At 40.2% G+C, this 27359-nt stretch overlaps 1 protein-coding gene across 1 annotated transcript; it reads right to left on the reverse strand.

The window, feature by feature from the left end:
- Window positions 1–5494: 5494 nt before the first annotated feature.
- prdm2a (PR domain containing 2, with ZNF domain a) lies at window positions 5495–14767 on the reverse strand. The gene is made up of 4 exons (XM_084069337.1): window positions 14685–14767; window positions 12197–12261; window positions 7423–11873; window positions 5495–7337 (listed from the first exon to the last, which is right to left on the reverse strand). The coding sequence occupies exons 3-4, from the start codon at window positions 11803–11805 to the stop codon at window positions 7323–7325; spliced, it is 4398 nt and encodes a 1465-aa protein (XP_083925463.1). The 5' UTR covers window positions 11806–11873; window positions 12197–12261; window positions 14685–14767; the 3' UTR covers window positions 5495–7322.
- Between the last annotated feature and the right edge of the window lie 12592 nt (window positions 14768–27359).

Below are 27359 nucleotides of genomic sequence, written 5' to 3' on the forward strand. Positions count from 1 at the left end.
AAAGGAGGGGATTTAAGGCCAGACCACACCAATGCAACTAGTTGCAAATCCTTGCAACAAAACAGTTTTAAAGCCAGTCCACACCAATGCAACTCCTTGCAACTGCCATTGGGGATAATGGTTGCAAGTAGTTGCAAGTAGTTGCATCGGTGTAGACTAGCCTTTAGACCCTGGTCATCAAAGTAGGTTTCAAGTGGTTCAGCCCTATACTTGTCTATACATAATGTCAAAGGAACGGACGAATAGTGAAAATAACCCATCTAAGAGCCCAAAATATGTTACATCGCAACACATTGTGAGCATGTAAATCTGCTATTTCTTACATTTTTGGAGAATTTGGGAATTTTCTGGAAAATGTTGGATATTTCTTCCCCTCTATAATGACCAAAATAGGGATGCTAGGTCGAAAGTGGTTAAGATATGAATTATCCTGTGATGGTGTTACCACAAACTATGAGGATAAACAAAAAACTGTGTGGGTAAGAATTGTTGTGGCAGCCTAACGTATGCAATGAGATGCCCAAAGGATTGCCCCTATAATGCAAGCAAAATATTAGTGTTCCTTTGCGATTTCTCTTGCATAACTGCTAGGAGGCAGCAAATATGCTGAGCTAAGGGAAGCTTGCTGCTAAATCTTCCGCTAAAGATTGTGATGCATTCTGACACATAAACATACTGTAGATTTTTCTATTTATTTTCTTTTTCAATGCTCAAAGGGAAGCTTTGTTTATGAAGCTATGTGGAAAATGTGCTATAAACAATTTCAGCCTTCTGGTTATTGTGTCAGCAAATATTGAGATTTTTTTATACATTCGTATTATAATATTGTGAAGGCACTACAAACTCTTCCATTTTGTGGTACAGTTGGCCACCCGGCAAAATATCACTACATTCAGACAAGTCTCATGCAAAGCGATGGAAGATGTAAACATGCAACAAAAAGGTTTCAAATTAATCTCCTGTGATCTCTCATCTCTGCCTTTCTTTTACCAGGTTTGCTGTGATCCTGTGTCCTTAACTTCCTCTGAGGATTTAGCACACCCCGAGGCTAAGAACCTAAACAGGGTTCTGAGCAGACAAATGTTAATCGAATACAAAAGTAAAAGTGCTGAGTTTTAACTCTCAGTAGATAGCCAGGGCCTGAATAATTTACAAATGTGCCCAATCACTCGCCATTTTGCTCAAAACAACACAAGGGAGAACGCTTCTTTCCAAAAGATCATAAACTGGTAACACTGTTTTTAATTTTGAATTATTAAAGGAAAAGTGGGATCCTATTGAGGCCAAATCAGATGGTTTAAACATCTAACATCAAGGGAAAGCATAATAAGGGCATTGCTTCTTGCTTCCTGATATTGTTCCCCTTTTATTATACTCTATGAACACCTTATCACAACAGAGAAATTGAGCATTAATTTTCTTTCTTTTGTCAGGGAGGAAAAACATCTCTCCTTTGTTGTTTTCTTGTAACCGATTGCAATACTCATGACAGCTCAAAACACTGAAAAATAACTATGGTTGAGGAAAAATGTGGTAATTAAAATCATATACTACAATTTACGCTTGGTCTAAAACATTGGTTCTCAAAGTGGGGTTGAGGGGGTTCCAGGGGGTCCCCAGATAAATGATGGACAGGAACCAAATTGACCCTTATGTGTCTGTAACTCTGAGAGTGTACAAATGGAACCAAATGGACCCTAACGGTTCCATTTGGTTCCATTTGTACACTCTCAGAGTTAAATTAACATTGATTTTACAATATGAATTGGGGTCCCAGAGGTATAAATGCCATTAAATGGGGGTCCGTAGCCTAATGCATGTCAAACTGGGGGTCCTTGAAATTAAAATGGTTGAGAATCACTGCTAGAGAGCCGTAAACATCTTCTATTCTATTATGGGGGTCCCTGGCTTATCTTTTCAAATGGGGGTCCACGGTCTAATAAGTGTCTATTTGGGGGGTCCTTGGCACGAAAAAGTTTGAGAACCACTGGTCTAAAATGTAGGCTACTGCAAATACAAGGGAAATTCAAATGTAGGATTTCCTCAATCTCACAAAAGCACTTTGAAGAATGAAAGCACTCCACCAAGGTGGAGAAATAGCTAGCCATTATAGTGTGAGCATGTGGCAGATGGACACTGAGACATTAGCAGCACACAAAGCATGGAAATGGGTTTAGCTACTCTGACCCCAGAGCATTCACCTGCTGCTGTGATAAAAGAAGTACTCACATTTTTCTTTCTTAAGTAAAGTTTCTTAAGTATCAAAAATAGTCTCTGTTACAAGTACAAGTTCGGTAGTACTCCAGTAAAGTAAAAATACCTTTTAAAAAAGGTATGTACTTAGTTACTTTCCACCACTGGATTCATGAGCATCTTGCATGTTATGAGCATTGGCTGCTATGACATTGTTGGCTACAACCATGACACAGGGGGATGGGAGGGGAATTGCAGTGATATGTCACAGTGACAGCAGAATGCATGGCATAGCTGGTGCTCAAAATGCATATCCCATGATGCTGAAGAAGCAACTTGCATTGTCCCCTGGTGGTTTTCCTGTGATTGCCAGTAGCAAATCATACATGCTGCATACTGGCCGACATTCCAATTAAAATCCATGCCCAGCCCCAGTCTGTTGAGGAACATTTAAATTTACAGCCAATATTGCCTTTCCCCTTCCAATATTTAACTGAAGGCACTCAATCTGCTGACCTAGCCCATCCCATCTGCCTGGGGTTAAAAATAATTTCTTCACTATCTGCTGTGAAGGACATAGATTTGACATCAAACACAATAACTGTTGTTGGAAGGATTGTGGAAGGGTGACTATAACAGACTATAATTGACACTTAATTGTCTAGCTAGTCTATGTGGACATGTGTATGCAATTCACGGTGGTAGGCCTACAGCTGTCACTCAGCTGTCAAATTCAGATTAACCTCTGAAGTTAAAAGTATAGGCCAGTGGTGGAAAGAGTACTCAATTATTTTACTTTAGTAAAAGTATCAATACTGCAATGTAGTTAAACTGTTACAAGCAAGTCCGGTCATCAAAATTTACTTGAGTAAAAGTACACGTTCACACGTTTTCAAATCTGTATACAATCTTTTGTAGATTGCTATTTTTAAATGGCCGAAATGTATATAGCCTAGGGGTAATGTGGGTCATCATGTATGTTTTGTAATAATAATCAAAAGCTACAAAGTAGCTAGTAACTTAAGTGTTCTAATAGTAGAAGTAAAAGTACTGAAAATTGGAAATACTCCATTAAAGTCAAAAAAATACCTCAAAATGTTAGTACAGCACTTGATTAAATGTACTTAGTTACTTTACACTACTGGTATCTATGACAATGGAGCTTTTCGAAAACAACAGACAAAAATGAAAACGTGTTTGTCATAGCAGATTTTCAATGCCTTTGAAAGAGCCATGGTTTGCATTTTAACATGCTATAGGCTACAACTGCACAGAAACTCCATGTCTTGCAAATAATAAATGCCCAAATTGTTTTCCATTACCTAAACTAGGCTATTAAGACTTATTTCCAGTAACTATGCCCAGAAAATAAGCGATGAAGTCTATAACTGGTTCTCAAAATGGGGTCTGGGGACCCCCAGGGCCAGGGGTCCTTAGTTGAGGGGGTTCCAGGGGGTCCCCAGCTAAATTAATAGTTAGGAACCAAATTAAATTAGCCCTTAGGTGTATGTAACTCTGAGAGTGTAGAAATGGAATGAAATGGACCCATATAGGGTCCATTTCTACACTCCCAGAGTTAAATTAACACTGATGATTGATGATACAGTATAGACCGGTGGTCCTCCGAGATCAAAATGGTATCAAATGGGGGTCCATGGCCTAATGCATATGACATTTAAATGGTGGAGTCCCTGGCATATCTTTTCAAATGGGGGTCCGTGGGCTAATATGGGGTCCTTAACGCGAAAAGTTTGAGAACCACGTGGCCTAACTCAGCCGGCCCGACCTGTTCAGTCGTGACATTAAGTAGGCCTACTGGCCTAGGCCTAGCCAAAAACCTAATAACAATATATTTATATTCTGTCAACACCAAAGGTTAATTGAAATATACTTGAAGAAAACCAAAACTTTTAACTTAAAACTCACCACACTTGGCGCTGAAAACCCACTGGTGCTGAGTCCTGACATCAGGTAGACTAGAGTCCCTCCGCTGGAAGAAATAGTCCTTGTTTACCACATTAAAGTGTCCATTTTATTTGGAATTTGAACATATAATTGCATTGTATTTTTTTGTGTGTAGATAATGTCCATGTGGACCATGTTTCACCATGCCATGTCTGAACTTATGTAAAACTGATCTTATATTGATAATAAATATAGATAAAATCAAATTTCAGTACTTTTACTTCTACTCCACTACATCTCAGAGACAAATATTATACTTTTACTCCACTGCAATTATTAGAAACCTTTACTTATTTGTAACTTTGTAGATTTTGATTAGTATTACAAAACGTGCATTAACCACTTCAGCCCTTTATATATATTTCGGCCATTTGAACATTTCCATCTACAAGCTCACAATGTGTTGCAATGAGAGGCATTGTGAGCTTGTAGTCTGCTATTTTCAAAAATACTTTTATACATTTTAAAACTTGTAAAATGTGACATTCTGCACAATGAGTATTTTCTACTTTTGGTACTTTAAGTACATTTTGATGCCACTACTTTTGTACTTTAACTAAAAAAAATCAGGTATCAGGTTTCCGGACGTTCACTTTCTATTTGTATTTCTACAATGCGGTATTGATACTCACATTTCTTACCTAAGTAAGAAATGTGATATAGAATAGAATTACCTAAGTAAGAAATGTGAACAGCCTGCTTTTTCTACCACTGCTAGCTGGCAATCCAACCTACAATCCAATTTGCATGTCAAGACTGACTTATTTAATGCAAAATAGTTCAGAGCAGGTGAGTTAACCTGTGATAGAGGCTAAATTGAGACATACACACCTTAGCTACATGTGTTTTCTACAGTTAAGTATTATTGTATTAAACAAAATATAGATGCAGCATACTAGCCTGGCGATGACCACAACACTCAATTGCTCTGGTGGCTGCAACGCAGATCCAAAACTCACTCCTTCGTCCTTCCGTCCTAGGTCCTACATGGACTTGAATGTTTCTATTTCTAACCTATCAGGACATCATGACATGACACATTAACCCCAAATATTGACGGGATGGACAATGCTGTACGAACATTCTACAAAGCAAAGAATGCAAATGCATTAATAATCGTTTAATTATTCGTCGGTTGAGAGGTTCTACAGTTGGGAAAGTATGCCACCTTCTGGACAAATCTATAGTATACTTTACAGCCAAAATATATTGCAATGACCTGTTTAAAATAATTGGTATAAATATATATAATGAATAATATACTACAAAACACTGCATATAAATATGTTCACAGCTAATAGTATAATAGGCTACACAAAAAGTTGCAAACCCTCCATTTGATTTAACATTCTCCATTTATTTTGAACACTCGCTTGAAAAAATATTAGTGCAAATCATATACATAGAGGAACCGTTCAGATATATGATTTTAAATTAATAAATATACATGACTATTTTTACACTTTGAGATGCTACAAGCAGTTTTCACAGTTAAATAACATTCTCCCAAACTACCCTTGTGGTCGATCTGGATAAAAGAAACTTTGGGAGAAAAAGGCAAAAAGGAAAAATACATTGAGCTTTTCGAATAAACATTTGTTTTCGCAGATTTAGAATACTGCTTGGATTTACAACCCACATCGATTTACCCTAACACAATTAAATAATCATAAATAATTCAGTTTACCCTGTTCAGCTTAACCATGGATCTTACAATCCAAGTTGTGTGCGAAGTTTTTATACAGATACACTGCATCACATTGACCCATAGACTTCCACTGATTTCCATACACTTTTCAATACAGGGCTGTTGCAAAATAATTACCCTATATCGACCAACTTTTTTTCCCCCCATTCCATAATGTATACAATTAATAAAACAGAAAAGTGGTGATTTCTGCACTGCATAAGCAATTTCAAGTGCATGTACCGGTATTAGACTGAGCTGAGATGGCTGTACTTCAGACCTTTGACCTTCCAGGTCTCACTTTTTTGTTATCTGAGAAAAGAACAAAACACTTACACAAAGTATTTTACTTTAAATGTGACAAAAAGCCCATTTCACTCACAATCCTGTTGGAAGCAAGCAGCTTTGAAAATGTCTCCAGTTTTCTTCTATTAAAAGAGGGGGGACGGGACATGTGCTTTAAACTGAGTATTGATCAGTTTGGGATTACAGTGCAATTGCACCAAAGTTTTTCTTTCCATCCTCACATTCTTGCTACAGTAAGTAATTCCATACATAATTATGATGGCACTTTAATAGCACTGTTCTAAAGAGAATTACCCATTATAGGAAATAATCGCCAACCAAATTATATGTACACAATTTTGAATTGCTGAGGCTCTAGTGTGCATTTTATCAAACAGCACATAGCAACTTGCCTAAATACAATAGTGCACATTTTCCAAACAGTTCAACAGATAGCGTGTTATGTTGCACTGGACTATACAGCATGTTTCTGTTATTTCAGAGGTGGCGATTTGTAGTCAGGAGGTTACCTGTAGTATTCTTGCATTACCAGATGTTTTCCTACACTTTGTCACACCTTCCATTTGTCATGTATTTTGCTTATTGTTGTTATCGGGACTGACAGCCACTACATCAAGTTGAACATTGAAGGCCTAATAAGTTTTATAAAGATCATCAGTTAATCAATTGTGTGTATTTACAGAGGGGAAGGTGAGATGTAGCTGTACTACAAGCTGATAGCATGCAATTACAGTTCAAACAGAACAAAAAAAGGACACCAGATAACTCGTGCATTTGCATGCCTGAAAATGATTGCCACCTGTAGTGCTCTCAAGATAACCCAATAAGCACTAATTAGAACAGTCTCGCGGTTCAGTTTACCATTCTGTACATTCTGTGACAGATGATCACAGATAATTCATCAAAGTGCACATTGGAGCCATTACCAGAACGTTTATGAAATGGGTGACAAATCTACAAAACAGTATGCTACTACAAAATAACCAAAATATTGGTTAATTTCAGTCAATCGCATCCGCTCATTGCAGCAAATAGTCTCATTTCATTCATCCACAATTCAAGTTCTACTGTACAGTATAATGTGTTGTGTGACAATACAATCAACAGTTATTCTCCCTTTACGTCTGCAGGGCTTCCTCCAACTTCCATTGCTGGAAATAGACGAGAAGCTTCACACAACAGGGTCCTGAAAAGAGCAAAGTGCATACATCATGAGGAACACACATGCCCAAAGTACATGCCAATCATATTTTACTTCATGCTTACAATACCTTCCCCTGCCTTGGAGGTTGCTGAATGTTCAGTTTTTCTTTGACTGAAGCTGCGGCACTCTGCTGCAGGCGGCTTGGGATGACCTCATTTGCTCCCTGGCATCTCTGGATCGGAGGCAGGTCGTCCTTCTTGCGCTCTGGTTTACTCCCTTGTGGTTTCATGATGCTGATCTTAATGGGGGCTTCTTTCACTCCATGCTGCACTCTCCTATACTGGCGCATTGATGGGTTAAAGGTCCGGCCAACTGGAAGTTCACCAAGCGTGGATGTCTCCTGTTGCGGTTGAACACTCTCTTTTATGATGATTTTACTTTTCTTGTTGGAAAGGACCGTTTGCACCGGCAGGACAGCTGGCCGTTTAGCAGAATTAGAAGTCTGGACTCTGGTTTTCTGGTCCTGGGCTGAGGCTTGTCGTTTCTCTTCCAGGTGAGTAACCCCTCTACGCAGGTGGCCATTATTTTCCTTTGTGACAGAGACTCTTTCCTCATTTCTTTTCTTCACTTCTTTAGGTTTCTTGGGGCAGACTGCCATATGTTTGGTTCTGCTGCGACGCATCGTGAACTCCCGAGTGCAGTGTAGGCAACCAAAGGTCTCCTGCTCAGCGGTGGCTTTGTTCGAAGAAGAGACAGACTTGTTTCTCTGCGACATGGCCCTTTGGGCTAACTTTTTCTTCCTTTTGTTAAGTGTGCTGAGTCTCATCTTTACTGGTGGATCTTGGTTAGCTTTGGACCTGTTTGCCTGGCTGCTTCTGTGGGAACCATTTACAGCATTGGTAGCATTCGTAGTGGACAACACTCCATTTTGTGCCTTTGCGAAGTGGCGAAGTGGGATGGGATTCTTCTTGGGCGTGTATCGCCTTTTGTCACTCGCGTTGGCACATGCGAGAATATGTTTGTGCAGCTCTGGCATGTTATCGAAGCTTTTGCCACATTTGGTACAGCGGATAGCTGTGCTGAAGGTTTGAGGGATGTTGTGGGTGGTGAAGTTTGTAGCTGAGGCCACAGAGCCAGCAGGTGATCTATTGTGATAAGGAAATGGAGGTGGCTTAAAGCTAGGATAGTGCTGGTTGATGCCAAGACGAACATCGGGTCCTTTGAGCTCGACTCCATCAGAGGCCATGATTTTAATTGTTGTAAAGAGTTCTTCACCATTATGATCCACTTCTTCCTTTTTAACCTCTTTCTTGGGAACTTTTGAGGGAGAGGGTGCTGGAGTTGCGGTGTTGACTTTTGCTGAGTGGTTGTAATTCTGAAGCCGGAGCTTGCCCTTTTCCTCTTCTGTATGAGTACATTGTTGGCCAGGGTGCAGTTCTTCCTGATGATGTTTCAGGTTGCAAAGGTAGACAAACTCTTTTGTGCACGCACTGCAAACATAAGTCTTGCCGACACCATGGAGAGTTGAGCGATGCTCAAGCAGAGAAGCGGGCTTACCAAAGAGTAGCACACAAAACTCACATTTATATGGCCATTCATCAGCATGGTCACTTACATGATGACCTAATTCTTTCATTGAATGGAAAAGCTTATCACAGACATTGCAAACAAAATTCTTGGTGAAAGTCTGAGGTTCTGCTTCATTAAGCATGTCATCTGTAGATTCTCCCACCTCAGCTACTTCAGAGGGAGGTGAAATTTCAGGATCAGAAATAGAAATGTCAGTGGGAACGCAAGGGTCATAAGGTTCCTCTTCTTCTGAAGTTAACTGCTCTACTTCTGGAGTTAACGGCTCTGGTTCTGGAGTTAACGGCTCTACTTCTGGAGTTAACGGCTCTACGTCTGGAGTTAACGGCTCTTCTTCTGAAAATGGCTGCTCTTCTTCTAGAGTTGGCGGCTCTTCTTCTAGAGTTGGCGGCTCTTCAGCAGCAATGGTTAGTTCTTCTGAGCCTTGATTTGATTCCCCCGCTGTAGAACTATGCAGTGTAACTGAAGTGTTTGAGAGTGTTACCGACTCTGCGACACTTGAAGATGCAACAATATTGGGGTCTACCATTTCAGGAGTAGGCAAGGATACCATCTGTTGCTGTTCTATGTGATTTATAACCATCTGGGTGGGTGCTGGAGGCTCTACAGTATTTTCTTGGAAGGTAATTGCAGTGGGGAGTCTGGGGACAACATTCCCTGGAGCCTCTAGTGCTATTGTGCACTCAATCAAAACCGTGTTGCTAGTAATATTGTACGAGTTAATAAGGGGGTCATTTAAAGACACAGTAGATGAGAAGGGCACTTCTGACCCAATAGAAGATTCAATCATGGGTGCATTGAGAGTAATCTGATCAGTGAGAAACATGTGACCAGGTAGATTTAGAGCTGGGTCAAGAGGTTGGGAGAGAGCAATAAGGTTTGCAGCATTTGCAGCAGTGAATGCAGTGGTCAAGTCTGATGCTGAAGGATGTAATGTATTTCCTGTGCAGATTACCAAAGGTTCAGGAGATATATTTGGGGCCAAAACCTGGATAGCTTGATTTGAGGGGTTGGACATGGGAGATGGCTGTGCCAGAACTGTAATTAATGAGGGAGCAGTTGGCAGCATTGAGTGTGAGACTGGGGAAGCTAGTGCTATTGTGCATGATGGGGCAGGCTGCAAGGCAACTGGAGTAAGAGAAGGTGGCGACGGAGCGAGAGAAGTGGAGGATAAAGTGAGTCCGTAAACAAGTCCTTCTGTAAGTGATTCTGTTGGGGTCACCATATCTGAACCTGCAACTATGGCAAAGTCTGACAATGAAGCGTTCTCTGGATTCCCCAACACACTTACATTTTGCTCTCCAACATCTGCATTCGCATACTCATTCATCAACACCTTCTCCAGCATGCAGGTGTTTGGTTTCTTTTTTCTGAATAGAGCAGGTTGTGCAACTAAACTCAAAGGGTCCTCTGTGCTTTTTCTTTGCAAGCTCAAGTCCAGCACCGTCTCAGATAGAGCGACATCATCATTTCTTTTCACTGCATTAGAGAGATCCAATGGTTGTTGGTTACATGAATTACCACCAATTACTGGGGGCCAACTATCTGGCAACACATCAGTCATTTCTGTCTCTTCAATATGTGGATTTAAGCCCTCCTTCTCATCAGATATATTGCGTGCTGGTGAGCTGTGCGGGATCTCTATCTGCACTGTGTCAATAGCATTAGACTCTCCTGTGTCTGGGATTGTGTTTTCCACATTCAATGATGGGTTTTGTTGTGGACACCTGGGTGGGGATGCAGTCCTTCTCTTAAACCTCCCTGTGCCTGCGGGCAGAACAGAAAGTGCAAGCGGTGAACAAAGCTTCTGGCCGTCTGTAATGAGCGCAAACGTAGGATTAAGGCCCTCTTGGTTCTCCAGGAGCTGTTTCAGCTTAGGAGACAGGAATACAGTTCTCTCTTTCTGCATGGCTGTAGATCCAACACTCTGAGGAAGTAGGTTTTCTAATAAAGAAGACACAAGCGACGTCGACGATGAGGATGAAGGCACAACCACCTCAGATTCCAGTTCGGTTTTGATTTGTGGCAACAGAGGTGGGGTTGCTGTTCTCCTCTTAGCTACTAATTGGCCTTCTACTGCCTCTACATTCAGAGCTTGGCTGATCTGAGCAGGATCTAGGATGAGAGTATCCAGCCCAACCAAAGTGGCCATGCCAGAGTTGGTCTCAACAACCTCACAGCTGGTGACTGTGCTTGTTGACACTATCTTTCCATCTATGTAAAAGCTGAGGTTCTCTGAGATATTGCTAGAGATGTCCAGCATATATTGTTCTGCTTGTATTCCTTCATTCAAAGGCACAGCTACAGGTGTTGTATTGTCAATGAGCTGTGTTTCCTGCTGTGATATTGTACTGGATAAGCTCTTAGGATTTTCCTCCTGGGGCACGTTGTCCTTTTCAACCCCTCTAAGCCGCTGAGGGTGCTCATGGATCCTACGCTCATGTCTGCGTTTGTTAGTATGTGTACTGAAAACCTTTTCACAGTACTTACAAGCATGACCCCCCTCTACTTCTGAATGACTGTCTAGCACAACAATCTGGCCTCCACCAGTCAAAATGGAGGCACCATAGCTACTGGGGGATGAACTAGGCTCTACACCCACAGTTTCTGTTGGAGATTGTGGTGACAAAGACCCAGGCCAAGCATTGAAATTTTGCTCTGGTATGTGATCAGTCTTTAAACTATAGGACGTGTCACTATAGTTTGCAGCGGCATGGATGTGCATGTGGCGTTCTAAGCCTTGTTTGCTGGCAAAATGTCTCTCACAGTGCTGGCAAGGAAATGAGCTTGATCCTAAATCAATGTCTTGATCAAAATCTTCGTGGAGATCAGGTGTAAATGGTTCAGACAAGTCCATGTCAGTTTCTTCATCATCCTCTTCATCTCCATATCCAGAAATATATAATAATGGAGAATCCTCCATATTTTCTTGAATGTATCGCTTTCCCTGAGTGGAGTATAGTGACTCAGCAACAGGTACCGGTTTTAGACCTATTAAAACAGAAAAAGTAAGGCCATGTCATTTAGCAGCAAACCACAAATAAACACAGACATGACATTTAAGGAAAAGCTAATGAAGATCTGTCAAAACAACACATTTCCAACGGTGCAGCTGGCTTGTATAGACTCCTGAAGGATTCACCAGGTTATCTTTATTGAATAGTTTCTAATGTAATTTTGGTATCAAACTATCAACATTTTCTAAGAATGACATGATTTGTATTGTTTGATGTGCAGGCTGTACCTGAGCCTCATATTCAAAACATTCATATTTAAGTATAGAGATGGGAAAGCATAATGAGTCACTGTCTTACCATTTTCAGGGTCAACGCAGTGTTGGGGGCATGTTTTGTTTTGAAGGATGACCTCGAGCTTCAAGCTGCAGGGAGATATTATAACTTACAAATTAGTGATGTACAAAAACATGACATGAGCAGACTAGAATAATTATAAAAACTGATCTTAGTTGCTGTAGTTAGATGTAGATGTTAACCATTTAGCTGCTGAATAAGGGGCAGAGCTTGCCTTTCCAGCATATAGGTGCGAGTTACTGAAATAACACATTAAAACATAAATAATATCTAGTCTAGGTTCAATTGTAAATATAAAGCACAGTGATATTACAGCACAAAAATGGTATGCAATAGGACAATAGAGCCAATAAATGTAATAAATGCAACAATAACAATAGGCTTAGTGTTTAGCAGAAGTTTCATGTCTGCCTGTTGATAACAACCAAGTCAAACTGACCAGTCTCAATTTTTTACAAACCCACACCAAGCCTAAAAATTATCTTTTTCTATACTTCTACAAATCTATCAGCAACGTTGTCCTGATGAATATGTTCGTTCACTTCTCTCTATACTTGGTCCGCTCCTTTTTACCCTCTACACCAAATCTCTTAGCCAAAAATCGGTTATATGAGCTTGTAGCTCTGCTACTTTTGACAAATGTTCACCCCAGAATAGGAATGCTAGGCTTCATGTGGTCAAATACCATAGTTTTGAATGCATGCTCTCTGCAGTGTGCGTGGTTGAGGCCAGCATTTTATGGTAAAAACGGTTGCAAGTTGCAACGTAGTGAGGCAAGGATCATGACTTCCACATTTCACTGTGATTGTGGAGAGTGCAGAATCTCCTATATACTATGTTACTATGCAGCCTACGCACTGCCGCCTGTGTCTCTAAAACATTCAGAGTGAATTAGAAATAGAAATACTAGTCTGTAATTGTTCATAACATATTTATTCAACATAGTAAATGTTATTCTTCTATAAACACTACATTCTATTCTCTGGATTATTGATCATGTGTGGCTGGCACCCATTGAAGCTCAATTTATGTGCTGAATAAACAATGAGTCTTGTAGTCATTCTGTGCAGGTAATTCTAACAAAACATTGCTTGGATTTAGTGCATTAATAGATGATTTTATTTAGACAACACAAAACAATATTTCAATAAATGCTTCAGCCAACATGAAATAACTTTTAGATACATTAATTCACCGATTATTTCGATATTGGGATATATTTTGACGTTGTAATTTCACCCACCAGTGTCACTACTTCATTATCACTACAAAATGACGGGCCCAAGTGAGTAATGTCACTTTAACCTCGTATTACACTGGAATTAAACTAGACTAGAGCATCAACTGATAAATGGGCATGCAAATAAAATAGGCCTGGTGTCTTTCTCACCAGCAGTAGTGTATTATTCAAAAGATATATACTGCATTGTAGTCCATTACCATTACCAACTTAGCATGTCATGTCATGTCATGTCAACAAAGCCTCAAGGCTCAAGACTTTAAGGACGTCAGTGATAAGTAGATATTACTGAAGCTGAATGAGTCCGTCCTATTGTATCAGTGCCTTGCAGGCCCAAGCAACATGTTCATTGCCTTGTTATTACTACCAAACTGTTGTATGTACACCCCCAGATGTTCCTCCGTGTTCATTTATCCATTAACATCTGGGGGTGGGGGGTGTACACATAGTGCAACTAGTCTGTACCAGGGTCCATTTGTAACGTACACACTCACGGGTTAGATTAAAGCTACGTTTCATGTTGTCCTACCGGGTACTATAATTGTCAACCAATGTGTCCTACCCGACAACATGGATCTACATTTCTCAATGGAAAAGTAGGGAGACATCCTCTTCTAACCACTGCAGATACTGCTAGTTATATTATCATACTCTACCACACAGATAAGATTCAACTTAAATTGTTTCTATTAAAATAAGTTCCTAGCCGTGGATCAAGACTATCATAGATGTATTTGATCGACTTTCGTATCTCATATGCAAATGTCAAAATCGATCAAATACATCTATGATAGCCTTGATCCAAGGCAAATAAGTTCCAGATTACAGCTTTAACACTGAGAATTTGACTGTGTGTACACACACTTGCCCCCCCCCCCCCCTGTCCTTGCACCATTGCTAGCATGTCACGGAGCACGTCGTCAAATCGAGCTCCCCGTCGTCCACTGAAAGGTCACTTTATGGCTGCACTAAATCCTTCTCTAAACATCAACAACAAACACTGCAAACCAAATCAAACGGCGGCACTATTCCTTCCTGCAGGCTATTTTACTGACGATGTGCTAAATATAAACTGTTATCGCATCATAGCGAAGAGTGCTAGCTGAAATGCTAACATGGCCATTAGCAGCCCCCCCTTTAAATCGACTACCTGAGGGGAAAGGAGGGTTGGCCGTAAGACCTCACAACGTCACAATCATTTTTGACAAGATCATTGCGATGGTTTCAGTATTTATATTGTATGTTACGTACTTTAGTTTGGCGTCTAAATGACGTTCAGAAGGTTTTCCTCTTGATGCACAGGTTGTTGTTGCAGCTGTGTGTTCTTTGGCTTCTCTTCAACGTTGCCAGATCATGCGAGAGAAATAAGTAACCAGGTCTAGGAAAACAAGGCCAAAAGAAGCAACATGAAGGGCACATGAACACTTTAAACCTATATTACAAGCTCACAACGTGTCGTTATGCGAGGCATTGTGAGTTTGTAGATCTATTTTTTTTTAAACGTGCAATGAAATGTGGAATATTACATTCTAACAACACAAATGATCCCTGTGGCACAAAAGCGTTTTCATGAAAATATTTGAGAACCACTGATTTAAATAATAATTAAAAATGCTGGAAGCAAGCCCAAATAAGCAAGTACACTTTAGAAACAATCCCCAAAAAAGTGCAACCCGCAACTACTAATTTTTACAAGCAACTTTACAGAAAAAGAAGCACAAAGTCGCTTATAATAAGCCGACATGGCAACACTGGTTCTTTGGCTTCTCTTCCCTATTGTACCGTAGTTGTTTTTTCCGACGCGTTGATTGGCCAGCTTGTGTGCAAGACTATGTTTGGGCCAATCAGCAACAGGTTTGTTGAGGAACAAAAAAAAAGGGGGTGGGGGGGGGGGGGGGGGGGGGTATACATTAGAGCAGAAGACAGAAGTCATAAGAAGTCAAAGAAGAAAATGTAAGAACATATTTTTTGGAGAAAAAAAAATATTCCCCTAAATGGAATAACAATAATGACAATAACATGCTAATAATAATATGATTATTATTTATTTATTATTATTAATGTTAATATTATGATTAATGTTAGTATTATTATTGTTGTTATTATTATAAAATCAGCTATAGTTATAATCATTGAATTGTTGGCAAGGATTTTCATGGATTTTAAAAGACGTATTTGGTGGGCCAAAGCATTTCATTCAATTATCTCGACTCGATTGTTGTATATACCAATACATCTAATATTCAGAATATGAACAACTCGATTTGTAAAATTCAGTTGAATTCTATTGTATATACTGTATAGCAGCTCCTCTCACTAATACAATTGGACAAATTCTTATACTTATACAGCACTGAGCAGTGTTGGATTCTGGAATGAATTCCAGAATATCAGTTCAGAAACCACTAACACTTGGTCATATTTGATACAGGCCTAATCCTTATCAGAGTTTTGAGGTGCTCTAGTTTTGCACCAGAGGTGGCCACTGTTGGCAGAGGTGTAAAGTAACTAAGTACATGTACTCAAGTACTTTATAATTGTACTTTTACTCCACAATTTAAAAACTTTATTTACTTTATAGAGTTAGATTGTTATCCACGCTTTAACCACTTATGTCCTATTTTACAATTTGGCTGTTTGAAAATCTACAAGCTCACAACGCGTCACAAAGGTTGTAGATTTTTAGAAGATTTTTATACATTTAGCAAAACTTGTAAAACGAGGCATTTTATGTAATGAGTACTTTTACTTTTGGTACTTTAAGTATATATTGATGCCTATATACTTTTGTACTTTTACTCAAGTAAATGTTGAATACAGGACTTTCACTTGTAATAAATTGAGTACTTTTTACACCACTGACTGTTGGATACAAAAAAAATCCAACAGTCAGTGGTGAAAAATAAGTACTTAAATCTGGATACTTTGATTAGTTCTGTGGCGATAGAGTGAACATTCAGCATTTCTTTAACTTTGTTATTGCAGTGCAACCCAGCGTCCTCTAGAGAGCAGTGTGCCACAATATAAAGAAGCTGGTCAACTCATTAAAAGGGATCAGACAACCCTGGTTACTTACTTACTTACTTCCATCCATAAAAGATGTATTTGTATTTGTCAATTTATTGCATGCATTTACCATCTGAAATATATATAATAGCACAAGCTGCATCTATTGGTAACAAGATTTATAAGAATGAAAATAGCCTATTTCCGATGAATTGCATGAATATACTGTATATAATCTGAATCCTTAGTATATCCCTTATAGCCTACTTCATACTTGTACAGCAACAGTACTACACAAGGATGAGAAGAATTACAACAATCATTGGAATAACAATCTTTATGTAGCATTTTCTAAACATAGCTATGAAGGGCAATAACACAAATAATAAACATGCCAAACATGACTCATAGCAGGGTTTCAAAAGTTTAAATAATGAAGACACAATATGAATAAAATGTTAATACAAATTCTGGACAATGTGTTTTAAGAAGTGATTTGAACACAGGTACTGGTATATTTTAACTTCATGCTTTATTAGGTTTTTGCCAATCTGTACTGTATATACTGTACCTACATCAGCGTGCTCATCACATCAGTGTGCACATGTGATGTGCACACTGATATACTATGATAATTTTCAACTTCATCCCCATACTGATATCTCCTCTACCTTAGAGAGCATAAGAATGGACTCATATACACATTGTGCTGTGTTTATATCAGACCCGACAATCAGAGTTAATTCAGTACCTCTGATAGCCCAACTGACTTGATATGAAACATCAGCTTCAGAGTAAGCTCTATTATGCTTCTGGGCTAAAATAATTGTCACAGTAAATAAACACTGAAATTTGCTGTGCACAATGCTGATAGGAATCATTTCTTCCCTCAGCAGATGAAAAAAACTAAATCATAAGGTAGTTGAAAGATGTAACCCACACTGGATATAATGTTCACCACTCCCATCGTGGACCCGTTTTCTGCCCCTTCAAACAATTGTCAATTGAGTCACAAGGCATGGTTTCACATTAATCCATCACCTACTCTATGATGGGACACAGACCCGTTTCTTGTGGCAATATTTCCACCTACAGTTTCATGTCAACATACAATACAAGACATTCTTTGAGAGTGTCTGTAGGAGTGCATTGGGGACTACATGTGCAATACTGCCATCACATAACATATGAGTGGTGTTCTCATGAGATGTATGCAAGCTTTGTGTGTTATTGTCATGTTATGTTCTACGTGGGTTGGGTAAAGAATGGATATCCATCTAGTTGGGTGACATTATCATGCCATGCTTCTGCAAGCCATGATGAAGAACATTTTGTTTGCTTGTACTGATATGGGAATTTAAGCTTTTATTCCACTGTTGTTGCTGTTACAGAATTTGTTGTAAGTCACCATGGGGCATGAGCCAAATTCCTGTAAAGGAATGCAAATATATGGCCATCATAACACACACACACACACACACACACACACACACACACACACACACACACACACACACACACACACACACACACACACACACGGTCTCAGCAAGGGCTCACACATTTGCAGAGAAAGCAGGAGAACAATTCACTGTATTAGTAACTGTTGCAAAACATACTGAACAAAACAGCACTGGATTCACACTGAGGTGGTGAGTCTTAATTTACAGCCTGTTGCAGCACTCTGAAAACAGAGTCGTTCTAGACTTGACCCAAGGCTCCAGGGTGCCTTTCAAAGTTGATGTGAATTGCAGCTGTGGAATTATGATGAGCCATACGTTGTCCTCAGTCCTCAGTTGCATTTGTATAAGCAGGTGCTAACCACTTGAATGCTAGCCTACTACAGAGGGTAGCAAAACAGATGGCAAAGTAGAATCTGCCTTAGACATTAACCTTTGGTGGAATGTGAGCAATTTACAATATGAAACTAAATTAGAAAGACCCTTGCTTGGTGCATCAAAATCTGAGTGAATATAAAAGGAATTGGGGGGAAAAACAGCAATGGCAACAAATGAAAATCTCACTGTAAATTCCTCAGTGTTAATTTACGGGTAATTTGATTGCATTTGTGCACTCTCTGAGTTACAAATGGATAAAATTAGCACTGACAATTTACTGTGCACACTGTGTAAGGTGGGCTAGCAAGGTAATCTTAAAATCCCCAGCTCAAGTTACTGACTTGAGCCCTGGTGACCCTGCGTGTCAAATGTTGCGAACACATGCCGCGGATACGCATGCCCTCTCTGCTGGATTCTGAGAAACAAGTTAGCCAAATGATATATGTCAGTGGCTGGCCCTCAGTCAAGCTGACAACGTTTCACAGCCAAAAAGTTACGGTAATCAGGCAGTGCCTTAACCTCATGGGCCATAAATGACCCCACTAATGACTAGGGAATTTGGAGTCCCAAAACTCAATGTAACTTTTAAGAATATCTTACTGTAGTATAATACCAAGCTCTGTAAAGCTATTGGTGATGTAGACACAAGCAGGCCTCAAGAGTGAATATTCATGGGAACAACGTGCAAAGCAAGCAAGTAACGGAGCTGTTGTCAGAGAAATCAGCAAACTGGGGCAAAACATGCCCCAGATTAGATGCATGATAGCTGGAACAACCAGCGGGGGCAGACACTGGTTTGTGCCAATGAGATGCACTACGGACACGGAAGCGCAGCACGAGAGAGAGAGAGGGAGAGGCAGAAAGGAGGAGAGATGGAGAGATGTATGGCAAGAGGGAGAGGTGGCTCACAATGTAATTCTGTGTACCAGACACATCAATGTATGGTGCTTTGGTATGGGACAATAGGGGTCACATACAGAGGGCGAGTGTCACCGGGCGGCGATGCATGTTCTCAGCTATAGGACACAAAGACTTGTTTCTCAGGAGCCTACATGTCATGTCATTGGGGCAAAGAGAACACCAGATGTGCAGGAAAGCACATGCCTGTGCAAACACACAAGCACACATACACACAGTATGTGCACACTGCACAGGACAGTGAACACACACACACGCGCGCGCGAGTGCGCCGCACACACACACGCACACACACGCACACGCACACACACACACACACACACACACACACACACACACACACATTTATGTTCTCTTCATACTGTATCCCTCTATATCACTCTCGATTTACTTTTCTTTATTTCTTTATTTCTTTATTTCTTTATTTCTTTATCATCTTCTTGCTATATTGCATTGTTCTGTTAGCACATCAACTTTTCTTGGCACCACACCCATGTCCATAATTTCCTGAACGCCGTAAAAAACACATGTGCAATACCCCCCACACATATTTAGAGATGCACTCCCACTTCCTGACAGTCACACACCACACACACACACACACACACACGTACACACGAACGCACACACACACGCACGCACACACGCACGCACGCACGCGCGCACGCACGCACACACACACACACACACACACTCAGTTTCTCTCTTGCTGACACACACACAGTCACACATACATGCATATACATGCTACAGTGCCGTGTTCTTTCTCTGTCACCCAACCACACCCTCCCTCCCTCCTCTCTGTCCCCACCCACAGGCCCAGCTGTCCGCCACACTCAAGGCCCATAGGTTGACATTTTCCTCATGACATCACGATTTCATGCAAAGGCATGTGTCACTCGTCTCACGCACATACAGTACACAGGCAATCGGCAATCACACACACACACACACACACACACACACACACACACACACACAGGCTCAGCCAACTGCTTGTATACACGCACACACACATGCACACTCGCGCAGGCACACACGCACGCACACGCACACGCACACGCGGACGGACGGACGGACACACACACACACACACACGGACGGACACACACACGGTCATAGCCTGGCATTCATGCCAACGCCCTGAGGAGAAAAGCCACACAGTAGCAACATGTATGGACAATAAGACAGCATTCTTTACATGGGCGCCATCGCTGACATGGAGAAGTTTGTGTCCTACTTACAATACTGATTCTTTTATAAGTACAGTAGCACATCTAATATAAATTAAAATATTAGATTACACCAAGTTTCCCTGTATATTTAGACCAAGCGTGAAATTAATACCCTATGTTGAAGTACCATGGCCTGACATTGCCTCTGCCATTGACAGGTTTCAATACAAAGAAGTATGAGACAGTTAAGATGGTTTTACATGAAAAACAATATTTTGATTTTATTTAGCACAAAATATAAAAACAATACAAAAAAACAGTACACAAAATATAAAAAGAAAAGTGCCAGGAGGAGGCAAGAAGCCCAAAGGGCTTGTAAGAGGCCTCTACCTATGCATAACAACATTAAAAACATTAATAGAATATGATTTGTGAACAACAAAATATGAAAACATAGAATTTAAAAATAACATGATTGCAGTATGAAAACAACAAAATACCGGATTATACCTGATTATACATGACAAGATTACTGATAAAAATTAGCCAACATAGTTTACATATCTGATTTTACAGGGTGTCAAATCCATATTGTAAACAAGCAAACAGGGAATAGACAAAAATAAACCAAACAAAAAGGTTATCAGGGAATGTGTGGACATTATGTGACCTGGTCAATCAGAACATCTTTCCATTTGTTCTTATATAAATTAAGTGAATAAAGTTGTATACCAGTAGAGTACTTGTCCCAAAGTGTAGTACTTTGTATTTAAGGGGAAATTGATGATCATGTATCATCATTAACATCAACTGTCCATTTCAGCCCTAACAAAGGATGAGAGCGCTCACTTACAAGGTTACAGTTTTAACCAGTGTGTTTTATAAAAATACAAGTTATCCGAAAAGTAACAATAACTCACGTGTGAAAGTCAGTGTAGAGGGTTGCATGTATGATGAAAACATGCAAACTGGGGTTTTGTGAGAGCAAAACAAACCAAGCAGCAACCAAATCAAAAGGGCAGCTAGTCCAACATAATGGAGAGCTTTGGGGAAGCCAGGTATTTATACTCTTTCCCACAGGTGTGGTGACTTGTCAGAAATTAGGACAGGGTAGGTGGACAGCGCAAGCTGGGAAGAAGAGTGGCAAAATACAGAGAGACGGACAAGTGAGAGACAGATGAACAAGTCACCCGAGGGAGGACAGACGGTCCGGGCCGTCACACATTAATTCTATGTATGCATTAATAGCTCTTAAGGGAGCAAGTGTTGGCTATTTCAGACTGCATGTTCCTTCTGTGTGGATTATCATGCCACAGACAGTCCACTTTTAGCTACAGCTGACCTTGCAGTTTTAGTTGCTGCTGGACAATCAAAAATACTCTCCCATTCCTCTGTTTGACCAAAATATCATATAGGCAGACCGATTTATACTTCATTGTATGAGAGTCCTGCACCAAATTAGCTGACACATTGTGAGCTTGTAAGTCAGCTATTTTCAGTGTGCTTTGGAAATACATTCCAAAACACCACATGTTGGAGAAATACCATTAACCCAGAACATTATGTATTTTAATATTGGCATGTGCTGTAGCTTTATTTTCTGCATGCATATTTTGTTTTCTTCTGAGGGAGTGGGATTTTGAGCTTCCCTGCAATGAGCTACTATATGTTGCCTACAAAACCTTTAACTGTCTCGAATGTGTTTATTAATGAAAATATATTACTCCTATCTAAGCATAGGTAGCCTATTAACTGAAGTAATTATTTCAATAATATATTGTGAATATATTTTCTTCCCAGCACATTTGCAGGATTAGGTGTAAAGTGATGGATCTCTCATTTCCGAATGAAATTCTTAAGCTTCCTGAGTGGTTCTGTCGGTGCTGAATGGTTCTCTGTGCTCTCTGTGCCTTCCTCTGAATCTTAGCTCAGATAGTGCCCTGACTCTAAGGATGGCTGTGTCAGTCAGACGACTGGCTGGACAGTCTGTCCACGCACCCCTTTAGTTCCAAAAAGCATGAAGAACTATTTGCTGGATTTTGGTGATTCCAAGGGCTTTCCTGTAGCACCAGCCTTGGGGCAAATCTTTCACGTGCACACAAGATACAGTATCTCAAAATGTAATTGTTTATGCATTCAGTGGTGTAAAGTAACTAAGTACATTTACTCAAGTACTATATTTAAATACAATGTTGAGATATTTTTTACTTTACTGGAATATTTCCAATTTTCAGTACTTTTACTTCTCCACTACATCTCAGAGGCAAATATTGTCCCTTTAATCCACTACAATTATTTGAAAACTTTAGTTACTAGTTATTTTGTAGATTTAGATTATTATTACAAAACACCCAGCCCTATAAAATAGCCGATCTACAAGCTCACAATGTGTTGCGATGCGTTGTGAGCTTGTAGATCTGCTATTTTTTAAATATTTGTATACATTTGAAAACTTGTGAAATGGGACATTCTGCATAATGAGCACTTTCTACTTTTGGTACTTGATACCAATACTTTTGTACTTTTACTCAAGTAAATTTAGAATTCCAGACTTATACTTGTAAAAACTTGACTACTTTTTCCACCATTGGTATGTATGCTCCCAGGAGCCTAACCATTCGAGTGACCCCATGACCTTCCCTCTAGCACCACACCCGGGCCAAAATGTTAACGCTGCAACTTTTAGTAACAGTTGCTCTGCATCCCATGTCTATAATGCATTATAAACCTATTTATAATCCATTATAATCTGCTTATAACACTGTATGGTTACAACGCACGAAACCCACTGGACGTGTAAGTATAAGCACATGGGTGCTGCTTTTCTTCCGCTCCATGTTAATGAATGCAGACGTTCTCACTGGGAATGCATGGACCCTCTGTCCGCGGGTATTCTCATAGAAATACAATGTGTATATAGGAAGACCAGGCGTCCGGTTTGGCCAGGTTTGGCGGGAACAATCCTAAGAGTGCAATAAAGCGTGTGTACGGATGCTTATACTCATACTAATGCAATCATATCACATTATAACAATTTTTATGATGACCTATAAAGTCAAGAATTATAATACTTCATAATTGTTGGGTATTGCGTTGGCAGATGTTTTGGTAACACTTCCTATACATCCCATCTTAAATATCATAGTTGTAATACATTGTAATAATTTTATAATGCTTTCACTGTTATAATTGAATTATACTGTGATTATAAGTCACTATAAGTCACTATAATTAAAAGTTTGAAGGAGAGAGGGAGAGGCCTTTAACCCAAGAACGCCATGCCTACAGTCAAGCGTGGTGGTATAGTATTATGCTCTAGGCCTGTTTTGCTGCCAGTGGAACTGATGCTTTACAGAAAAAACCTTCAGGAAAACCTAAAATCATCAGCCAGAAGGTTGGGTCTTGGGCACAATTGGGTGTTCCAACAGGGCAAGGACCCCAAACACACATCAAGAGTGGTAAAGCAATGGCCAACATCAGGCTAGAATTAAGGTTTTAGAATGGCCCGCCCAAAGTCCTGACTTAAACCCCATCAAGAACATGTGGACAGTGCTGAAGAAACAAGTCCATGTCAGAAAGCCAACAAATTTAGCTGACCTGCACCAATTCTGTCAAGAGGACTGGTCAAAGATTCAACCAGAAGCTTGCCAGAAGCTTGTGGGTGGCTACCAAATAGCCATGCAGGGACCAAATATTAGTACTGTTGTATGCAAAAAAGTAATATTATTACCTTTTTCCAGTAACTAGTAATATAACTGATTTATTATTATTATGTATTACTTTCACGTTTTGAGTAATAAATATTACTGTTACTATTTTCCAAAAGTAAAGAGTTACTATTTTCACAAGCCTTGGTGGTACTGTGGGCTTGAGTGTCATGACTTTTCATTCTGTGATCGTGTGTTGTTTTTGGTCCGTTCATATAATGGTCAAATGGATATAAATGTCAAATGCAGTATACTGTTTTGAACAATATTAATAGGCTATTTGAAATGTCATTTTGTTATAGCCTACATTTTTTGTTCCCACAGTCATAAACCATGTGTTGCCGAGGGAGCCTTTTTCCAGAATTATTGTAGTTGAACTGAAGCACTTTATAAAAACTACACATCTTGTAGGCTTGTTATGTGTAATGCTCTGTGGATTATTGTATTATATGTGTCAAGCCTGACCCAGGTTTTGTTATAGGACACCAGATTTATAATGATGCACTAAATATCCAGCCATACAGAATGTTTTAGCCTATCCTACTATCCTACTATAATCCTACTATAATTCTAGTAACCTCTGTAGTGGTGCGTGAGTGAAGCTACCCGGTTCTCCTCAGTGGCTGGACCAATTGCTCTGATTTTGCACACAGCCATTGACCATTACCATCTGAACTTAACTGTGAAGCCCGTTTTTCAATTTCATCAAATCTCAGCTTCTTATTAGCGTTTATGTGTCAAACAATGTCGCCTCCCGGGTTGCCAGATCATGTGCGCATATCCCCCCACGGATACGTCGACCGGGTATGGTCTAGTAATATATAGTTTAGTTAAAACATTATTTTTGTGAAACTCATTACTGTCACTCAGGTTAATATTGTAGGGCTATTTGAGAAATTGTGACTGACTGTGACAAACTTGTTATGCTAATGTGCATAGTTTTGGATTGCATTGAAATGCACTGACATATTTTGGCCTCATGTGGCCTGGCACTTTGTTTGGAGCTTAACTGCTTTAATAAACAACAGAAGTTGTCTCATTATCAGTTTGAGCCCGGGTGTGGTTTTCATTTAGTCTCTAAGTTATGAATTCATACACAGTAAAAGTCTTGCAGTGTTAATTCAATTCAAATGAGTGTACACATGGAACCAAATGGACCCATCATGTCATGTGTACAGTATACTTTTTGGAGTTAAATAGACAATGATGATTTTACAATGTAGGCTGCAGACAAGGGAAAGAAAACAGCTAATGTTGAAAATGCAAATTCAGACTTTTGGGGAGAAAGGATGCAATTACTGGGGGCGAGAAAAAAAAAGTAAAGTAATAAGTAACAAGTTACTTTTGGCAGGGAGTAATATGTAAAATAATAATATCATTTTTTAAACAAGTAACGAGTAATAGGTAATATATGTTTTGTTTTGTTTTTACTTTTCCAACACTGGTTGTATGTATCTTTGACCCAGCAGTTTTGGTCACATTTTCAGTAAATTCATAAAAGAACCAAACTTCATGATCAACAGGTCCAATCACTGTTGAAAAGGTGAGACTGCCATGGGCCATGTTTGGCATAAATGTTTTTTTTGTGTACGTAAACTTTTCACCACAACATGTGCATGTGTGTGTCTGTGTGTATGTTGTTCAGTTACTTTTGTGTCCTCTAGACTAGAGGAGCAGTGAGGAAGGTGATTGATGGTGGCTGGATGCCAAGACAGCTCAAGTTATGACCCAGGCGCTGGGATTATTTCACATGTATGCTTACACGTGCAGATGTACACATGTACACACACCACCACACATGCAAAACTATCTCCGTCTATGCATGCATGCACACACACACACACACACACACACACACACACACACACACACACACACACACACACACACACACACACACACACACACACACCAGATCACACAAACACACACTTACAGTAGCTCACGTTAAAGCATGCACACAAAAATGTAGAAGGTTTATGAGCGTGGTAATTAAATAAATGTGAGACAAGCACAGTACGATAACCATGGGTGCCCTGACTGTGTGTGCATGATGGCATGAAACAGAATATTACCACAGTATATTGTGGTATGGTGTATTATGGTATACAGTATGTCAATAACATTTGTTCAATTGATATCATTACAGAATTATTATTATTTTCGCTGGAGCATGACAGTGACATGTGTTTGTTCCACTGCATATTAGACAGACTTTCTATGAATGTTTATGTGTATACATCTGTAATTGTGTGTGTGTGTGTGTGTGTGTGTGTGTGTGTGTGTGTGTATGTGTGTGTGTGTGTGTGTGTGTGTGTGTGTGTGTGTGTGTGTGTGTGTGTGTGTGTGTGTGTGTGTGTGCGTGCGTGTGCGTGTGCGTGTGCGTGTGCGTGTGCGTGTGCGTGTGCTTGCGTGCATGTGTGTGCGTGCGCACGCGCGTGTGTGTGTGCATATGTGTTTATGCACATGTGAGCACGATCTAGAATGAGGGCCACATTCTGTAGGCCCTGCCCTGGAAGTGACTCCTCCCTTTTGCAATGTACAGAATTTTGTGTAACACCCTCCTATGGGAGAGAGAGAGGGGGAAAGCCCCATCCTGAAGCAGAGAGCGGGAGAGAAAGAGAAACAGATTGAATGAGCCTGAGTCAGAAATGAAAGAGAAAGAGTGAAAGAAGGAAAGAAAGAAAGGGAGAGTGACAGAGCAAGGGAGTGAAATTGAAAGAGTGAGAAAGAGAGAGGGGGGTGTGGGGGGGTACTGCTGCTGCTGGCTAGCGGCTTCTCAGCCATGGCCCGTAGCTTCCCCATCTGCCCCTCTCAAAAGACTCCATTGTTCCCAGCAGTCTGAAGTGAGAGAGTGAGCTAAAGTGTGCTGTGAAGCCTGCCGGCGGGGCTGAGGCTGGGGGTACTGGGCGTTGGGCCGCTGCCTAAAACCACACGGAGGAGAGAGAGCCAGACACAGGGTATCTCTGTGCAACTCACGGCCCACTGTTGGAGTCTTGCCCTGGCTTAACAGCGCCTTATGAAAAACTCCACAACATGACATAAAAAACACACCTAACTGTCAAAAGGGCTCAACCGACCTAACGGTCCATGGCTGTAGCTTCCATTGCCATGCTCCCCTGGAGACCATATTTGGTGGTGTTTGTGAGAAGGGAGGTGTATGTGTGTTTTTAATTTTATGCAATGCATGAATGAGCCAATCAGAGAGGGTAACTGGATGCTGCCCCTGTGAAAGGTGGGTAATGAGTGTGTGTTTTCACTTCACTTGGAGATTGAATTTAA

The sequence above is a fragment of the Gymnoscopelus microlampas genome (genome assembly GCF_963454915.1).
Source record: "Gymnoscopelus microlampas genome assembly, chromosome: 10".
Taxonomy (NCBI): domain Eukaryota; kingdom Metazoa; phylum Chordata; class Actinopteri; order Myctophiformes; family Myctophidae; genus Gymnoscopelus; species Gymnoscopelus microlampas.